This window comes from Aspergillus karnatakaensis (genome assembly GCF_047715665.1).
Source record: "Aspergillus karnatakaensis strain CBS 102800 unplaced genomic scaffold BJY04scaffold_6, whole genome shotgun sequence".
Lineage (NCBI taxonomy): Eukaryota > Fungi > Ascomycota > Eurotiomycetes > Eurotiales > Aspergillaceae > Aspergillus > Aspergillus karnatakaensis.
In genome coordinates this window covers 545,059-563,790 of record NW_027395718.1, presented here as the reverse complement: position 1 = coordinate 563,790, position 18,732 = coordinate 545,059, and the positions used below count along the sequence as shown (strand labels likewise).

The 18,732-nt window shown below is 52.9% G+C and overlaps 5 protein-coding genes across 5 annotated transcripts; 2 read left to right on the top strand and 3 right to left on the bottom strand.

Annotated features, from left to right (window-relative positions):
- Positions 1 to 200: 200 nt before the first annotated feature.
- On the top strand, positions 201 to 3,560 carry BJY04DRAFT_180078 (uncharacterized protein). The gene has a single exon (XM_073710003.1). It carries the CDS (start codon positions 812 to 814, stop codon positions 1,283 to 1,285), a length of 474 nt encoding a protein of 157 aa, XP_073575432.1. The 5' UTR covers positions 201 to 811; the 3' UTR covers positions 1,286 to 3,560.
- A 2,831-nt stretch (positions 3,561 to 6,391) lies between these two features.
- BJY04DRAFT_136545 (uncharacterized protein) lies at positions 6,392 to 7,188 on the bottom strand. The gene has a single exon (XM_073708602.1). The coding sequence runs from the start codon at positions 7,032 to 7,034 to the stop codon at positions 6,534 to 6,536; it is 501 nt and encodes a 166-aa protein (XP_073575431.1). The 5' UTR covers positions 7,035 to 7,188; the 3' UTR covers positions 6,392 to 6,533.
- Positions 7,189 to 11,403: 4,215 nt separating this feature from the next.
- Positions 11,404 to 12,871, bottom strand: BJY04DRAFT_180072 (uncharacterized protein). The gene has a single exon (XM_073710002.1). It carries the CDS (start codon positions 12,322 to 12,324, stop codon positions 11,569 to 11,571), a length of 756 nt encoding a protein of 251 aa, XP_073575430.1. The 5' UTR covers positions 12,325 to 12,871; the 3' UTR covers positions 11,404 to 11,568.
- Positions 12,872 to 13,795: 924 nt separating this feature from the next.
- BJY04DRAFT_180070 (CCR4-NOT core ubiquitin-protein ligase subunit MOT2) lies at positions 13,796 to 17,412 on the bottom strand. The gene is made up of 5 exons (XM_073710001.1): positions 17,159 to 17,412; positions 17,028 to 17,094; positions 16,840 to 16,955; positions 16,411 to 16,779; positions 13,796 to 16,363 (listed from the first exon to the last, which is right to left on the bottom strand). The coding sequence occupies exons 1-5, from the start codon at positions 17,209 to 17,211 to the stop codon at positions 14,518 to 14,520; spliced, it is 2,451 nt and encodes an 816-aa protein (XP_073575429.1). The 5' UTR covers positions 17,212 to 17,412; the 3' UTR covers positions 13,796 to 14,517.
- A 160-nt stretch (positions 17,413 to 17,572) lies between these two features.
- Positions 17,573 to 18,678, top strand: BJY04DRAFT_136490 (complex I 30 kDa subunit family protein). The gene is made up of 3 exons (XM_073708600.1): positions 17,573 to 17,794; positions 17,849 to 18,498; positions 18,548 to 18,678. Exons 1-3 carry the CDS (start codon positions 17,626 to 17,628, stop codon positions 18,596 to 18,598), a joined length of 870 nt encoding a protein of 289 aa, XP_073575428.1. The 5' UTR covers positions 17,573 to 17,625; the 3' UTR covers positions 18,599 to 18,678.
- Positions 18,679 to 18,732: the final 54 nt, after the last annotated feature.

Genomic DNA, 18,732 nt, shown 5'->3' with positions numbered 1-18,732 from the left:
GCTTGCTAGTAGGACCATGATGGTTGAGCATTCGACTCTATCTAGGGATGAACCCCACATGGTAAGATCACACCGATGATCAGATCTCCAACCGTGCACTGCCCAGCTTCATCACATAGAAGGCGAGGGTACGTGGCTCGTACCCTCTCCAGAACAGCACACAACCTGAGTTACTCGGTGTCTGCGCCAACATGTCTGTCCTCTGAAACACAAGCCTGCATAGCTGAAAATAGCTGCTATCAAGCTTCCTCGTATCTTTGCGACCAAGCCCCTGATCTTTGTCAAGAGCAAGCCAGCGGCAAGTGCATCCCATTGAGTTGAGCTCTTGGGCTTGCTTGTCAAGATCTTGTACATAGCTCCATATCTCATATTCATCCAGGATGGTAAATTTCAAGGCTCGGATAGTTTTCTCTGGGAGACAGATTCCTGAGATCGGTGCGAAGCTGACTGATGGTCAAGTAAAACTGGGTGCGCTCAGCACAGCAGCTACAAAAATAAGCCTGCATTTGTTCTAGATCGGTCTGGACTTTATCAAGGCCGTCTGAAAGACCTCGACTTCACTGTGTAGAAAGACGGTCCAGTTGCCAGCTTGCCCTAAGCTAGGGCTTAGTCCGACATCGCAGAGGTTTTTATGCTCGCGTGCCCTGGGCTCGAATTTCCGTTCGAGAGGCAGTGCAACGTTTAACCAGATGAAACGAGAACCGGCAGCGTTGTGCTTGTTGCTGTCTGGCGATATCTCCGGGGCCTTTTCCTACGCAAACCCTCAACAACTCCGAAAGGGCAACGGTAGCAACTGCCTGAGTTGGTCTACATGACTCTTCCCCCGTCCCCGAAAGCACCCTGTGCTTTATCTGCCCCTCCTGGTTGCCTCTCCTGTATCGATGGTCTTCCAATCGAGCCCTCACCGGCCTGGTCCCAATTGCTGCGCCCATCAGGCTGCTTTCCAGGCCCTCGGCTTCATGCCACAGCAAGGTCCGGAGTCGGAATCACAAAATTCTTCGTTTCCCCTCAACCAACCTTCGACGCAACCTTGAAAGAACACAAGCAAATCGCGGTTGCACATGGTGCTCTGGCTCACCACAGCTTCTGCCTCAGACGACAGCACAGGAAAAATGGGATATGCCCAATCTCCAAGCAGTCATTCAAAAGACGAGTGGGTGAAGATGACATACTTTCCTCTTGCCTGACGGCGTGCCTGATCCAGGATCAACTGAACCTGCCAGATCTCTGTTTCCCGTTTTGTCGACTGCCAGCCAGTGCGTGTTGTGTGAATGGGCCTGCTTAGGCTGCCACTGATGGTGGCCGTTGCCAACCTGTTTACAAAGGAGTTTATCACCTCTTCGTTTTCGAACTGTCCTGCTGCGACGATGACCGTTTTCCGAGGCTTAAAGCCTCCTCGGCCGCGGGCAACTCGGTGAATGTCATTCAGCAGCCTCTCTGTCTCTTCGAAGACTACTTACTACCCCAGCATGGGTGATTGTCATTTTACCTGACGCTACTAGGAACTTGGCCACGCCTGGTGTAGAGACAATTTGGACCAATTGGGAATCTAGACCGCATGTGGGTCGATGCAGGCGGGGATGGGCTCGAGGTCCCGGGCTTGAAGGTGATCAAGGCCCTTTTTCGACGATGTATTCAGTCGGAAATGGGGGGCATGCATGGTAATGACGCTGCCGTCAGTCACGCCGCCAGGCGCGGTGCGTCTAGTAGCAACGTCCTCGGTGTCCATCGTGTCGGCGAGCGTGCTGTCGGTTGAGAATAACAAGTGTTTGGTGATGCCGATTTGTCGGAGGGCGTTCGCCGGTCACTCAGCATCAGGCAGCAAAGCATCCACCACACGGGACATAGCAGCCCCTTGCCACGATGAAACTAGAGTAAAGCACCCGTGTTGACAAAGGTCAAGGCATGACTCGGTCAGTTCACTCGCTAAATGCTCCCAAGCGGACATCGAAGTCCAGCGGGAAGATTGCCTGGTATACCCCCCAACAGGCGGTAGGCTGCGAGCCGTGAGCAGGCCAATTATCGACATTGAATTATCGACATTGACTATACTTTGCCCTGTCTTCTGCCAGGATGGGGAAAGCGAGACATAATTTGCCAGATGGAGGAGGCTGTGAAAAGCCCCTTTCTGACGCACCGAAAATAGAGAGGTAAATGGTTGCGAGGTAGGATGTACAAGTTGCATGCATCATTTCGCTGGCAGGATAACCGCCCGCATTACCGTAGACTCAGTGGAGTTCTAGAGCCAACATAAGCGGAGGAAAATCGTCGAAATGACCAGGGATGATGTAAATCCCATATCGATCTGTGAGTTTCACGCTGGGAAGTTCGCGGGGTAGCGCTTCAGGGGAACTGATCCCACGAGGCCCTAGACTGACTTCAACATCTTGCCTGATGAATTGGGAAGTTCTGCCAACAATTTCGTCTCTTCGTAGCAGGCTCTGTGCTTTAGCTTAAGGGTCATAACCTAAAAGAGACCTGGATTCATGGCTCTCAAAGGATGGGCCACCGCACCTTTGCATGACCTTCCGATATGTCTGTATGGAAGTCAGGCGAGATATATTGTGTACACTTGTAGGGGCTCACAGGACTGGAAGCAATCAAATCGTGCACGCCGGTGTTGCACTTCTGCCCAAGCCACTTGGAGATATACTCAGACGAGGGTTTAGCCCAGCTAAAACCCGCGAAAGTCCTCGCGCCCTCTGAACATTCATATTCGCATTGAGGCTTACTACCAGCACAGATAATAATCACTGCCTTGGGACCACGAGCCCGTTGAGCCAGTCGGTTGCCCCTTACTACAATGAAACTAGCCTCCCAGACCCGATGGAGACGAGGGCCGTGCCGTGTTCCCTGATGAAACCGAGGGTCGTTTACTCTGGCATACACACGCGAAAGAACATTTCCGTGATGTCTTTGAAGTTTTCTTTCTGCGCGACTGCCTCAGATGTGTGTTGTTTGAGACTGGATGCTCTCAATGTTGTGCCGCTTCCCTGCCGTTCCCTTTACCTACAAGGCCAGCCACCACCCCAGGACAGGGGAGAGGGCATAGGCACTGGTGTTTCATTACGCAATGAACCTATGACCAAATGATTTGCTGGGGGGGGCTGGATTACATCCTTAAGATAGTGGCCGTGCGGTCGAAGTGTGACAGGCTACCGGGATCAGCTGCACCACATCCAGGCTCTGGGTTGCCAGTACTGCGATCTGACAGTCTGCAGCCCTTTACTCTTCTTCCGAATCAAGTGTGCGGTTGTCAGGCAGGGCTTTGACGTCCGTATCCTTGCGTCTGTTCCACAATGACTGTCAAGACCCGAATAGTGGGGCATTTCTTTCTCCAGCCCTCGGAGAGACCAGTGACTTGGATCACTAACTCTCTTGGACCATCTGAGTCCAGACAAGAGAGGAACCGAAGCACGAGGACTGAGCTGTACTGGAAATAGCCGTATGTCGGGAACAAGCCCTAGAGTGGGAATGGGGTAGATATGAGGAACCAAGCCCAAGAAACGAAATAGTCGATGGGGTGCGAACGGCTCGTAAAGCCCATTCGAGGTGCCATCATAACCGGGACGCTATCATAAAAGCCCTTGAACCAGCCAGTGAGCACGTCCAACGGCATAATGGTGCCCTGCAGCTCGTACGAAATACGGCTGCTGTTCGTGCTTTTATCGAAGAAGTTGATGTTGGTAGCACTGCCGCGACGCTCGCTGTTATACTGATGAGCGTTCTGGCTGAGGGAACGACCGTCCAAACCCTCGTGCCATTTACAAGCAGTGCACGACTCCTGCCCCTATCCCGGAATCCGGGGGTTCTCGAAAAATTCGGCGCCGGTGCTCTCCGTACAGCCGATAGGAACGGACAGGCCACGGCCTGCAATCAAAATCGCGTTCATGTACGAGGGACTACCAGTCGAGACCTGCATGAAAGGTTAATACTAGAGCACCAGACTGTTAATGAGAAGTCCGATGGTGTTCGAATCCTTTCGTACAGCGAAAGGAAAGGTCGGGAATTCGAACACCTCCTTCTGATCCAGAGTGTGGCGATATTTCCTGAGCGCGGGTTCCCTCGGTCGATCGTCCAGTACTCTCGTTAACAAAACGGCGGGACGCCCTGAAATCGTCAACAGGCGGCATTTATCAGGATTGGCAGGGTATCATACCTACCGCATCCTTCTCGAACCCTAGGCCGAAGAAACTCTGCTCTAACTCGGCATGCTGGGCTGAGATTTGTACCTGATGGTGCTTCTGACCCGGGAGCTCCTGCAGCAGTCAATCAGGCCTGACAGTCGATTAACCAAGCTGACTCGTCATGCTGCCGTAGACATCATTATGAACCTGTCCGGTTCTTGGTCCTCATAGCTGAAATGTCCATACAGGAATAACGACCGCAGACCTAACAAGATTGGAGTCTGTAGAGTTGCAGTAGATGACTGCCTTCTTCATGGCTGCTAGACCGTGTGATAGCCCGTTTGGTAGATGGCAGGCTTGATAGACAGCAGCAACTATTCTCATCCAGCTGATACAGCGGTTGCATCTCGGTAAGTGGTACATTTTACCACGTACCGTGTTGACCTCAGTGGCGTTGAGGGCATAGTAGAAGAGAACAGCCCCCCAAATCTTCTAGAGCTGCAACTCTACCTCGCGATCTGTGCCACAGATTATGCCAGTCAAAACCAATAGCATTTGGGCGCTGTGTTTGTATGCGGGCTATGTTTCAACCATAGCGAGCGTCTCTTTCCCGCCGACATCCCTCAGCCCACCGTCTGTTCTGGACTTGAAGTTAAAGTGGTCGAATGACCACTCAAAGCCATTCACTGAGATCAGACTAGTCACCTCCTTCAAGAAAACAACGAGGCCCGCTTGGCTTGATCTCAGGTATCCTACAAGACCTGGCACGATGACAAGGTCTCGCAATAATCGTCAGAGTACAGCAAATGACTGCTGTCATTATCGCAGGCTGTAATAGCAGCCGAGTCAGAAACCGCTATGGATACTGCGTACATCCAACGTACTTGCTGCCCTTTCAAGTCGAGTCAGCATGCCTTGTAGGCGACGGTCCAACTCGCCAGCTCCCCCGCCTCTTGCATGCTGATTGTGTTTGATCTTTTCGCCTCGCTTCCTATGAGGAAGTATGACTGTGCCTTTTGCAGAATAGTCAAGTTGACATGTCTATTAGCCGCAGTCGTACGTTGAAATGTAATGCGGACCCTGTCAGGAAGTGCAGCGAGCCAGTGACATACCCAGTTTGAAACGATGTACACCTGAAACTCTCCTTCATTGGAACACGTCTCTCAAACCGTGTCTGTTCTGGGTTATCACCCATTTGGATATAAGTATCATGGGCGTGGGCAACAAACGAGTCGGAAACTCACTGGATTTTAACCGGCGATGGTAGGGCTGGTAAGAAGGCTGTGTGACAACAGTGTCTCCATGTGCCGGCAGTTGGCGAGGTACCGGACAAAAGCAAGATCGAGCTTTGGTTTCAATAATTGCCAGTGCGTGGCTGCAAGCCCCTGCACTCAATCCATCATCTTTCCTTGCCGCGAACGAGGACAGCACGAATTTGGCCTTCAAATTGACATGGTCAAAATGACCAGGTTATCTGGAACCCTGCAAGAACGGATCACACTTTCTTCAGAAGTAGAGCGAGGGCAGCCTACATTGGAAAAAGATAAACTGTTGCCGGGGGACTAACCGGGCACCTCTTGGTCTTTCGCTTAGCCATCAGTGCTCACTCCTTAACCTCTGCCATCACTAGCAGCCTGTCTGTGCGCAGTGGCTGTATGGCCTCTCTGGAGCAAGCAACTGATTGCTTGCTACTAACGGCGCTGTGCGCTGAGCCAACTAGGTACGCGAACACCTGACCGGTGGCCACCACCCGACGCGGCCACTGTCGAGTCATATCACCCAGGGTTATTAGGCATCCTGAAGGTCACTGTCCATCGCGGTCGTGAGGGAGTCAGCTATTCTGTTTGTAGGGTAAGACCCAAGGCTATGCCAGGTTGCATCCACATAGAAACTAGGCCATTTGGCAGCCCGAGGCCTCTTGCTATGGCGTCGATGAGAGGAAAAGCCCCACCTCAGGAATTTCACTACCGCTCCTCTGTAGCTGTACGTAGAAGAATATATCTGACTCGATCTGAGCACGCGCAGTCGAGCACTGATCTGTAGTCTCTAGCTCCGGCTTTTGCACTTCGGACCGACGGACAAGCCTGTGTGTAAGTGATTGTATGCCATTGATGTAGGCCATGATACCGCTTGTCCTTTGTCCAACGCATGAGAAGCTTCAGGGAGTTGTAAAGGAGCTTGGTCGGGATCGGGAGCTCCCATTGGTCAAGAGCAGTGAGGCTTAAATCTGAACGCGTCTTCTAATGCTGTCTCAATTTTGATGAGGAGGTCCCTCATGCGACCAGTGAACATCAATTTAGGAGCCCAATTCGGTATGCTTTGCATTCTGTCGAGCAGTAGTGGACTGCATCTTATGGCATGGCGATCTTTATGTCCTTTCGGGACAGGAACTCCAACTCCCCCTAATCATGGCAGTATACCTACCATCTCAGAAACAGTGCGCATCGGATGACCGTCCCAGCATGCGTCTACTCTCAGTCGAGACCGTTTCTTTCCCGCCATGATGTCGTCAAAGTTAGCGGAACCGACGCATGCAGGTTCTCTCAGTCTCGGAAGGTCAGCTCGCGTATAAGAGACCCAATGAATTTGCTGGCAGATCCACGATTCTGTCCTGAGAGAGGCCGCACGAGTAGCACCAGTGTGCCATTGTCGTTTCCACCCGGATGTATAACGTTGTAGGGACGATGCGAAGAAGTAGTAATATAAGGGCATTTTGCCCCAATGCATCAACATTGACCCTTTCCTGCATTCTTGAGGGCAAAACCACCATGACTCCGTGAGGCGAGGTCGATAAAGACAGTAACCCCCCTTACTCGTTAAGTCCTGATAATGATCGTGCATTCCTGTTCCCAGCGGATCTCGCGGAATTCTCGGGGCTTCTGAATTGTGTCCCCACAGCGGCGTCATTTGCGCATTCAGTTTCGGAAAGGTACATGCAGTTGGAGATATGGTATTGGTGTGGTTGTCCGCAGGAACAGAGTGAGTCCTGGCGAGCGGCGTTCACCCGCAGGTCAATTAGACGCTTCTACCTCGGTCTTTGAAGTACCGGTAAAGGAGAGACGCAAGCGTTGACTTGCCGCTTGACGGTATCGTGCAAGCCTTTGTCGTCATTCGGCTGTCATGGATTTCCAGCCGCCAAGTAGACTTTCAGAGTACTTACCGGAGCTGCAGGCCAGCGGTAAACATTTGTCATAGAGACCGTGAGCGCCCCGCGTGTCACGGTCTGGGGAGGAAGGCGGTTAACGGTGTTGGCTCGCGGCCACATTGCCAGACGGCCACGCTCGAGGTTCGACAGGCTGTTCGAAAGGTTCCGCCCTGGTTGAGCAGCGGAGGGAACGGCAAAGGCGGGAAAGGCAGGAGCAGGAGCAGCCATCGTGATTTTCGCGGACTGCTCAAGGTTAGCCAGTGCCTTCGTGAAGCCAGAAACAAGCGAGGTGATTGTGGAAGAAAGCTGTGTTACTCACGAGAGACAGAAACAACGCCTGCAAAGCGAAACAGGCAACGCAAAGCGAGGAATTGATGACAGATTGATAAATCGCAAAGGGGATTGATGGAATCGTGTACTTACCATTTGGTGTAGTGCGCGACTTTTGGACGGTAAGTCTTTCAGACAGAAGAGCAGCACATATCCACTCTGGCCTCCAGGCGCAGAACTGGCCGTTTGCTCATCAAAAGCTGGATTGACTATGATGAGCCGTTGGGTGGTTCGAGGCGAGGCCAGCAGTCAGTTGAAGCAGGTCTGTACTCTAACGTCAAGAGGTTAGCAAGAACAATAATGAATAGGGGCTATATGCAGCACTAACCCGTGATTTTCTTTACCCCGAGTCGGGCATTGGCGTAATCGAGGTCCAGAAGGCGTAGAGTCCAGAAGGCGTAGAGTCCAGAAGGCGTAGAGTCCAGAAGGCGTAGAGTCCAGAAGGCGTAGAGTCCAGAAGGCGTAGGGTACCGAAGTGGATAGCCACAAGGGGCGCTCATTCGTCTCATCATCTGAGATGCAGGCTGCAATCAATGGCAGGAGCGAGATCTCATGGTGCAGGGTCTGAACAGTCAGACAGGAGAGCCAAACGAGTGTATACCTGGAAGAAGTAAGACCTTTGGTCTTTTGCGGAGCAGAGACCTCCTCCGGTAAGAGTAGAAGGGAGGCGAGAGGTATTCTGCTCCCTCGTCATCGTCAAAGTCGAGAGTAGGGCTAGGATGCAGCCACCGCAACCCAGCAACGAAGAGTTGATACCAGGAGGCAGGACACAGTGGTTCTTTGCTAGAGTCGACCCAGACGATGCCTACGACCCACCAACGTAGAGGATGCCAACGCAACTAACGAACCAGCCAGCCTCATCACGGGCGTCCGGGGAGGTATTAGTGTTGTCAAGGTCAATGCCAGTCAATTGGCGGATAACGTTCGTGTCGTTGTAGATGGTGCAGGTGAGTTCCGCGATCAAGGCGTCGGTGCAAGCGGCAGGGAAAGGGAACAGCTTTTGACGGACCGCCTCGTTCGCCCAAGACTGCAGGGTCATGTCGCGTTCTTGGTGCCATCCGTAGAGGATGCCAACACAACCACCAAGAAAAGCCACGAACCAAAGGAAAGAAAAGAAAAAGTAGGAAAGGAAAGGAAAGTCCGAAGAGGTTGGGAGATGTAGAGAAGAAGGATGGAACTCCAGGGGAAAAGACAGGGTATTTATAACCCCGCCTGCAGGCAAACAAACGGGGGGTGACAGGGCCCGTAACCCTAACATTCAATGCCAGCTTCACAAACAGACACCCAGACACTTCCAGAACCACCCTTACAATGACCAAACATCAGGGTATGACTCCTCCCTTCACTATCCCCGATACTAGCTCTGTGAATACACCCTTCCCTGATCCGATCACTGAAACGGCTGATCATGGGAGAGCATAACATAACAATACCCCAGTGGACTGGACCGGACTGACCTGACTCTACTATTGAGTCGTCGCGTCTCATCTCGATGCATCCCATCCTAGATCCCCCAAGAATCGCCCTCCCTCATGCTCATCGCAATCCCGAATCACTTCCAGCTACGTCGTCTATCCACTACTCACCACCACGAAAGCCGCGGCCCCCCGACAGTACCCAGAGCGCATTCACTCAGCCCACACACACGGGACTGTTTTTCATCGGGCTGCAGGCTACCTGACCTTATCCGTTGCTTTGCAGTTTGGCAAAGGCTGTTCTGGTCAGGATGGAGAGGGATCGGTCGACCCGCTGGATGCTGGGCTAATGCGGACATCGTACCAAGCTGGACACTTCATGTATCTTCACTCTGCAGATTGCACCAAGCGAGTGAATTACGCATGGGGGGGTCACTTGGTCTCTTCACGAATGGCATCCATGTCCTTCGTTGGAGCGACATCGAACGATCTAGAAGAGGGTACAGTAACCGTCAGGAGAGCAATAGTAACCAATTATCTGTAGACTCTGTAACCCGCAATTCCAACCTTGCAGATTCCATGGTGACTATTGTTGTTACTTCTTCGAACACTACGCCGAAACTTGAGTCGCGCTCGTTGATGCCATGCTGAGAGGGCACGGTGCTTCGATAGGTCAAATCAGGTTCAGATTCCAGGACGAGGGAAAGTTAGTAATGCCTCTGACTGAGCTAGCAGCAGGTAGGCCTTCGAAATGGGTGCAGGAGATTGATTGTATCGGCTGTACCAAGACAGCTACTTGGAGTCTCCTAGATTGAACCGCTAGCAGAACCGAATACGGTGCAGTTGGAGCCGGCTTCTACCTCAAACAGTGCAGAATCAAGAAACGAAAACATCTACTGCGTCCATTCTCAACCAAAGATACACGACTGTGGATAGCACATAAGGTGGCAAATCAACCATGCCTTTTCCTTCGCTTGTTCTTGGGAAGCTCTGCAAACTCCGCACGCAGTTCTTTCAAGGTATCCTCCGCGGCCTTCGCATCGAATTCGCCCAAAGAAACCCAAGGCTGGACAACTTTCCGACATCTTTCTTGGTACTTTATGCGTTCCGGCTGCTGGATGCCGAGGTCCATGTTGTAGAAGTTGGCGTGGAGAACGAAAGCTTCGACGACCTGCACCTGAGCATGAGGAATCCTGTGCATCATACGCCTGCTGGGATGGGCGACGGGGTCCAAGCCATAGAGTATGTTGTAGCGTGTTTTCCAATCTGCTAGAAGCTGTCTATCGGCATCAAGACCGTCGCCTCTCTCGACCTTCGCTTGCAGTTCTCGCAACAGAAGTGAGTCGGTATTGATGTCTCCTCCGTGTGCGATGGCATTTCGTTTGTCAACGAGGGCTTTCTGGTCGGGATATACGGAGCACCCTCGACTGAGGACGCCTTCTCGGATCACGCAGGGAGGAAGGGTGTATGATTGGAGTTCTAATATCTTCTCATCATGTTCAGCGATCTCCTTCCCATGTTCAGCAATCTCCTTCCCAAAGTCATCAAGCCGCTTATCAAGTTCCTTGGTCTTCTCCCGGAGCTCCTCCAGTATTTCAATTATGCTGGAACCCATCTCGTTTGCAACAACACCGTTCGGGCGTTCGAGGGTGGCTGGGTAGAGCTTTGTGGGTGTGTTGAAAATCTCCGCGCGAGCCGAACGTTCGTCAACGGGAAGATCGTTTCGGAATATAATCCCGACGGGAGAGCCCTGCTCCGAAAGTTAGTTGATACTGACGTGGTTGGGAAGATGCGGAGCGGTGCAAACCTCAGGCCTCGTATTCCTGAGGGCTCCGGGGAGCGTCGGGTGATCTCCCTCATCGTTGCGAGGGTGTTTATCGGGGGAGTGAGAGAGCAAGCCCTCGAAAGGGGCGGAGGGAAATAGGGGCGTTTGGGCCCTGATAGCAAGGAGATTGGAGGGGCCAGGGGCTGTTGAGCCCTGGTAACGCAGTTACCGATGGTGGCAAAGAGAGGAAGTAGGAGATATTCGTGAGTAAGAATAAAGAGACAATCGGGTCTTGAGGCCCTGGTAGCACAGCTACCAGGGCCAGCAGAAGAGAGAAGGGAGTGGAACATCTGTGATAAAGAAAATCAGAGGGATACTAGATGTGGTCAAGCCCTAGTAGTAAAGAGAGGATGGATGAGGAAGAAGAATGAAACGAGAAGGGCGAGCTTGAGCGGGGTGCTTGCATTCGTACTGTAAGGGAAAGGCGCAGTGGAGGCCGGGAAATGTAGGTAATAGAAGTTGCGCAGCCTACCTTTGGGTGCTGCCTTCCGTTGAGGAAGGCTGGTGGGAATGTTACAGTCGATGGGCGTGGAGTAATCATGAAGATCAAAGAGTTTATGAGCTCTGCTACTCGAACATGAGATAGGACAGAAGATAATGTACAAATTGGGCCAGGCGCACGCTAATAACATAATGGTTCCACTCAGTCAACGCAAAGCGAACCGCTGACTGTCGAATTGGCCAGTCAGATCGAATCCTAGCACAACCGACTAACAGCTAACAGCCCTAAGCAGCCAACGCCTGCTGCGCAAGCTTCTTATTCCTCTTCACCAACGCACCAAGCTTCTTATCGATCGCATCGAGTTCCTTCCTCGACGCCTCAAGTTCCTTCTGTGACTTGACGGCAAACGTACGCAGCTCTTCGTCCGTCATGCCAACAACGTCATCAAGATCCGGGAGATTGCCCATGACAACGCCAGCGGCACCGAGCATGTGTTTTGCGGTGGCGGCGGCGAACGAGCGCACTGAGGTAGCTGTCGCGTTCATGAGTTCTGCGGTATTGGCGATGGCCCAGTTGTGGCTGCGGGTGCTGTCGGCTTCCATGGCCGAGAGGACATTCGGGGGTAGGGAGGAGGTGGTGCCTTCGGAAGCGGAATGTGCGGATGTGGGTGATTCAGCGGAGAGCTCTGCGGAGGTTTCATCGACCCAGCACACGTTGAAGTTCTCCGGAGTGGCAAAGAGAGCGTCGAGACCGCCGCCGCGGTTGGTGACGTCTGGTTCGGTGATGGGGATCGCGGGGTATTCTTGGAAAGTGTCCATGGCCCAGGAGATGCTCTTCTCAAGGGCAAGGTATCGGTCTTCCTCTTCAGGGGTGAGGTGGTGGAGGATGCAACCCCGGGGACTGATGAAACATCTGTGCTTCAGAGAGTCCGTGTCCGTGCCAATTCGAAGTGGATCACCGCGTAGCAAGGTTTTGCGGTGCTCCTCGTTGAGCTCGATAGGCTGCTTCAGGTCCTCGTAATCATCGGAGGTGCATTTCATGTCAAACCGCTGGTTGAGGTTGGATGGGTTGAACAGAGGATGAGTGTTGAGGTCAAGCGCGCCAGATTTGTGAAGTTGGGACAGCAGGACCTGTAGTGGAGAAGTACGCTCAGAGAAGAGCTCCTTGAGCGACACTCCAGAAGCCTCCGCGTCCTTCAGCAGCTGCTCGACAGTATTCTTGGAGCGCCAAGCTTCTGGTTGTTTCTGTTCGACAGTGGCCTTCACTTCCGGGGTAGGGGGTTTCTCCTCTTTCTGAACAGCAACCTCTGCCGCCTTAGCCTTCTTTGGCGGTTCAACCCTCTCCTCCTCCTTAGGAGTAGGAGTAGGCTTGGCGGAACTCGTGGAACTTGGAGGGTTCTCTAAAGGCAGGTTGGGTGACTCGGTGGAAGCCTTCTTGGTCTTCCGCTTCCTACCAAGAATCGGGGCTTGGATCGGTTCCTCGGTCACGGAGCTGGTGTCTTGCTTCTTAGCCTCTGCTTCTTTCGCCTTCTGCTTCCTTTCCTTCTTCAGTTGACTCTTCGTGATAGCTCGCACAGGCGCGGAGCCAATTCGAGACGAGGCGGGAGGAGAGTTGGCACGAGATGCTGAAGTTGAGGTGTAGAGGTCAGCCTCAGACCCGATATCACCGGGAGTGTCTGAGCGACTCTGAGATGACACGCTGGGCCGTCTGGATCGAACTTTGCTGGTAACAGAGAACGACGCAACCGACTGGGTGGCAGACATTGGAGGAGGTGTCTCAGCCTTTGGAGTATCGACAACACGGAGAACGCGGGGCTGACGAGGGGCGGGAGAGTCCAGCACGCGCGACACTCCAGTAAGCGGAGTATTTGGCCGAGAGTTGAGAGCAGAAGCAGGTGCTTGTTGAGGGAGGTGGTACGGCGGCGGATCAGTTTTAGTCGGAACCTCTGGGGCGTGGGTGGTGGTGAAACTCAAATCTAGCTTCATCGGCTTGGCTTTGGCAGGTGTCTTTGCTTCGCTGGGCTTCGATTGAGTGCCCTTCTTCTCAGGTACTGTCTGCTCCTTAGGCTGGGCACGAGCTCGAGTGGCTGACTTTGGTACAGGTGAACCCAACGAGATCTCTGCAACATTCTTAGCCCTAGCGGAGGGTTTGCTTTCAGGTGCTGGCTGCTCCGACTCAGCGGCTTCGTCCTCTGAGCTTTCAGAATCTGTATCAGTTGAAGGAGAAGGAACCTCAAAACCAGGAGGTGGGCCAGTCACCGATGAGACTGGGCTGGATGATTTCAGGCCTTGGAAGAAGCCCGACCCAGGGTGCGATTGTGGAAGAGGCAGCCCAGGGGGAAGGCTCGGCGTGCCAGAGCGACCCAGGGGTTGGGAATCACTCATCAATTGCGATCGCATGAGTGAGCCAAAGCTATCAATCGAGCGTTTATCCTTCGGCGCCGCACCGAGAGGGGGAAATTCATCATCAACTAAGGTTTCAAGTCAGCTTGATGAGTAACATGGTTGGGGTGGACAGGCCAGGAATGATGGAAGATGACGAAACACAAACAGGCGAGATGTAACAAAAGGAAAACAAGACACGGTAACATCAAAATACGAAAGGGCAGGCAGGTATTTACAGAAGGTCCTGACTAGGCGGACACACAAGGCATGATGTCTATATGAACAATATTGGTGAGAAATTGGTTTCATATAGAAGACCCTGCTTCAGTATATCAAAGCCAGGCCAGGGAGGTTAACGTACATAAAACCATGAGTAGACGGAATGGCCCCAAAGACGCTGATAGTTCAACCCAGCTCGGATGCGACATGGACAGAAGCCCGTCAACAAGACGAACGGACACACCGTGTCCAGAAAATGCAAGAAGTCTCTGGTCATCTTCGACAACAGAGAGGGTAGAAACACAAAGAAAAAACAATAACCGTTTTGACCCATAAACAGAAACGCCAAAGGCACGCCTCGCCCAGTCTCGTTTTTTCAGAGCCGTTGCTAAATGCATCGTTGCAGTGTAGAAAAACATCACAAAAGTTCAACATCAAATTAGATGCGGTATGGAGGACATGTTCCACCCGCCTTGGAAAAAGGTATGATATCATGTCGTAGCTAAAAGGGAAAAAAGACGAAGAAGAGCAAGCCAGAACTGAGAACTGAAAATAGGAAGAAGATGCAAAAAAAGGGTAGTCATAAAACAGAAACGAATAGTGTGATCCAAGGTGAAGAGGGAAATGCAATCACCAGCGGTTGAAGCCGCTGCCATACATCATGGAGTACCCACCTTGCCCCTGACTCCCATACAGTCCTTGACCAGCAACAGCATTCGCACCAACCTGGTGCATCCTCGCCTGCAGGATACTCGGGTCCGCAAGATCAACTACACCACCTCCACCGGAGGAAGTGTTAGCATGTCTCTGCTTCTTCCCCCTCTTTCTCTGTTTCTGAGACCCAGAGTCGGAGGTATTCCCCGCTTGAGATCCATAGACAGAGCTGAGAAGGCCGTTGACAGGAGTCAGGGGAGGAGGGGTTTGGTGCTGGTGAAGGAAAGGAAACATTGACTCACGCTTGTTGTCTTGCCCCGGTAGCCCACTGGCGTTCGTACCACTGCGGCTGCGCAGCAGCTCGCGCATTAGTTCAGGATTGGCTTCCTGCTTGCCACCTAGTCCTATGTTGGACGTGAAACCGTGTCCCTGAGCGAACATGCCACCTCCGCTGATAGGTGGGGTTCCCGCGGTCTTCAGACCCGGAGGTGGACCCTGGACACCACTCGTGTAGTAGTTGCTCGCAAGGGAATGCTGTGGGCTGGGAGCAGCTAGCGGGTTAGGCGTACCCGATTGCATCAGAGATGTTGGTTGGCTAAGCATGCGAGAAGCTGCCAGGTTCTTTGCGTTGGCGTCGTTGGCGAAAGAGAAGCGAGAATTCTGGCGATTTTGCGCCTGGAGTGCATTAAGTTGCGCAACCTGGCTCTGCAAAATACCCTGGCGAGCTTGAACGGCCTGATCGAAGGCGGCGCTGTTGGCTCCAGACTGCAGAGGGTCGACCAGGCCTGCCTGCTGATTGCCAGCTGACTTGAGGAGCATAAGCTGCTGCTGTTGCAGTGGGGTCAGGCTGCGGTTGTTGAGATTGAGTCCTTGGAACTGGTGGCTAGCCGCAGATACAGGAGACCCGACAGCCGAGCTTGCCGTTGTGCCTTGTTGTGAAGGAGGCTGAATAGCGCCATGTGATTCGCGGCCGACTCGACCCCTAGGCGGGTTAGCATCGTCGGGCTCACCACCAAGTTGAAGACTCCCGCTCTCGCGGCCTTCATCTTCTGTAGGTGCCGCCTGCAGAAGCTCTTGCTCACGCTTCGCACGTTCCTGTTCGGCCTTCTCGCGCATCGCGCGGCGCTTAACTCCACCATATGGGTCGATGAATGACGGATGGTTTTCGATAAGAGTAAGCTCGTCCGCTGACAGGCCCGCCGACGAAAAGACGAATTTGAAGCAGGGTGAATTCACAGCCTTGACCAGATTATCCAATAGCGGCGTTTCTTGCTTCTCTGGAGTGCGGGGAGCAGGAGGATTAGGGGTCGAAGATGGCGCTTCTGATATCGAGGGTGTCTGAACACGCTCTTCTTGAACTGGTTGTTGGATTGGTGGTGGCTTTTCGGTCCGTTTCGTATCCTCAGGTGTCACAAACGTCGCAAGTGCCGAACGCGGGCTCTGAGAGGCTTGACTGCCCGTTAAGCTAGCCCGCCTCGTCCGGTTAACTGGTGTGTCCTTGTTTGCCCAGCTAGCAGAAGATGGTAGTGCCGATCCATCAAGAGAGCGATTGCTGCCGGCATCATCTTTGCTTGGTTGGCGACGTAACGTCTGAGTGATTGGCTGAGCGGAAGATCGTGCGACGTATTGAGGGACAGCAGAGCTTGGGCCACTGGCCACTCCATTAGGCCGTTGACTTGACAGTGTGTTCATCGAGGAGAGATCCTGGCGGCTATAGCTGTCACTATCTTCCCCAGTCTCATGTAGGAATGTGCAGTTGCGATTGTGACATTGTTCGTTACGCAAAAAGGACGAACAATACTTTGTTGTTCCGTATTGTGCCCTACTATAGTCAGCAAACAGCCATGTAACCCGGCAGGAATAACCTACCTGAGGACCCGTTCCCCGTTCGCTGAGCCGTCCACAGCGTTGATACAGGTTGCAGCATCGCTCTTCCTTGTATACGTCACGTAAACCCCAATACCCTGGTGGGGATTGCCGCCGGGTTTAGCTTTGCTGACGACGATCTTTTCGATATCTCCATATTGACCAAAATAATCTTTCCCGCGGAGGGTTTGGAGAAGTTGATTTTCGTCGCGTATTGTGGGGTTGAGACCGATCACGTAGACGAGGTTCTTCTGCACGACACGTACACCCGCAAGGTTCTTTCGACTGGAGGCTTCTATTTCGCGCTTTTCGGCTTCCTTCTTCTTTGCGGCGGCTGCTTTGCGATGTTTTAGTGCGAGATCCGCTTTGAACCTGTTGGGCGGTCCAGATTAGTGCCAAGAACGGGAAGAAACAGGTGTTCGAAAAACGCACTCATCCACATCTGGCACTTTGTATTGTATGGTGCTCTCATCGTAGACTCGTCGGCAGTTTGGGCATCGGCCTTCTTCGCTATGCGTCTTGATGTTGTTGTAGCAAAATTGACAGATCTAAATCAGATGGATGGTCGAGTCAGCCTATCAGATTTGACATGAGATACTTTTAATAAACAAGACACGCACCTGATACCCGCAAGGACACGGCTTGAAGTTTTTATCCGACAGGTCGAACTCTTCGATGCAGAGGGGGCTACAGAGTCGTGGGGTCAGTCACGAACAGGAATAGTTGTTCTGGGCAGACCGGGGCAGCGTACCAAAACTCATCGTCATCGTCAATGACGGAATCGATCTGTTGTCGGCTCGACATGTTTGACGTTTTGTGAATGAGATGTGGGAGGAAATGCGCAACTGGATGCAATACAAGCCCAGTACCTAACAGCGGAAGGGGAAGAAATGGCGGCTGCGGGAGAAAGGGTGAGGTATGATTCGAGGTAAGAAAGTTCGTGGAGGAGTACACCGGGGGAAGAGTGTATTATCGAGGTAAGCGTCGAGCAGGGGGTGGACAAGGAGTATGCGTGAGGCAAGAGAGAGAATCAAAGTTGCAGCTTGATGTGTTAGATCAGATCGGGTTTGCATGTGTTTGGCTTGTTTGCCTGCCAGCATCACATGACTAGTATCACGTGCTGTTCCGCAAAAGCTCCTTGGATAGTGGACGACGTCTATCCTCCCGCCCGATCAGCCTCAATTGCTACCCCGTCGTGCTGCGATTGCTGCAAGAATCATGGCCGCCTCTCGCTCCTTGATGCGGCTGGGCTCCGGTCGTTCTTTGACCTCCGCCGCCCGGTCATCCCGCAATTGCCGTGCTTTCTCATCGACCCCTCTGCAGTATGTAGCGAAGGCGTCCACAGCTAGCACGGACATCCCGAACATGCGCCAGGCAGACCGTCCTCGTACGTGAACTCGAGCTGTGGTAGTGAATGGAGAGATTGACTAACAAACCCCAGCCCAGGGTCCTCTCCGCGCACCCGTCGTCAACCCAGCCGACAAGCACCAGGAGAAAGCCGACAGCCTGCACACCTACGGCCAGTACATCATGTCCTGCCTGCCGAAGCACGTCCAGCAGTTCTCCGTCTGGAAGGATGAACTCGTCATTTACGTTCCCCCCTCCGGCGTCATCCCGACAATGACCTTCCTCAAATACCACACCTCGGCCGAATTCACAACGATCTCCGACATCACCGCTGTCGACTACCCCACCCGCGACCAGCGCTTCGAGGTCGTCTACAACATGCTCAGTGTCCGCTACAACTCCCGCATCCGCGTCAAGACCTACGCCGACGAGGCCAGCCCCGTCCCCAGTGTCACCGGTCTGTTCGAGGGAGCTCTGTGGTATGAGCGTGAGGTGTACGACATGTTCGGTGTTTTCTTCACCGGCCACCCCGATCTGCGCCGCATCATGACCGATTACGGTTTCGACGGCCACCCTCTCCGCAAGGATTTCCCCTTGACCGGTTACACTGAGCTCCGGTACGACGAGGAGAAGAAGCGAATCGTCATTGAGCCTTTGGAGCTTACCCAGGCTTTCCGTAACTTTGAGGGCGGTAGCGCTTCATGGGAGCCTGTTGGAGCTGGTCGGGATAGGACTCCTGAGTCGGTATGTATTAAGCGTTCATTCGGTAGAGTCATTGCTAATTACGCTGTAGTTCAAACTCCCCACCCCCAAGCCGGAGCCCAAGGAGGAAGAAAAGAAATAGAAGCTTATGTATCCGTATTTTCGCACGCTTTCCTAGTTTTGTATGTACATACCGTGTCTACGTTAGATGGAATCCTGTTCTCCAGAAGGTTTCTACCTCATTATAGATTCGACACGAAGTAATCTGCCTATGTA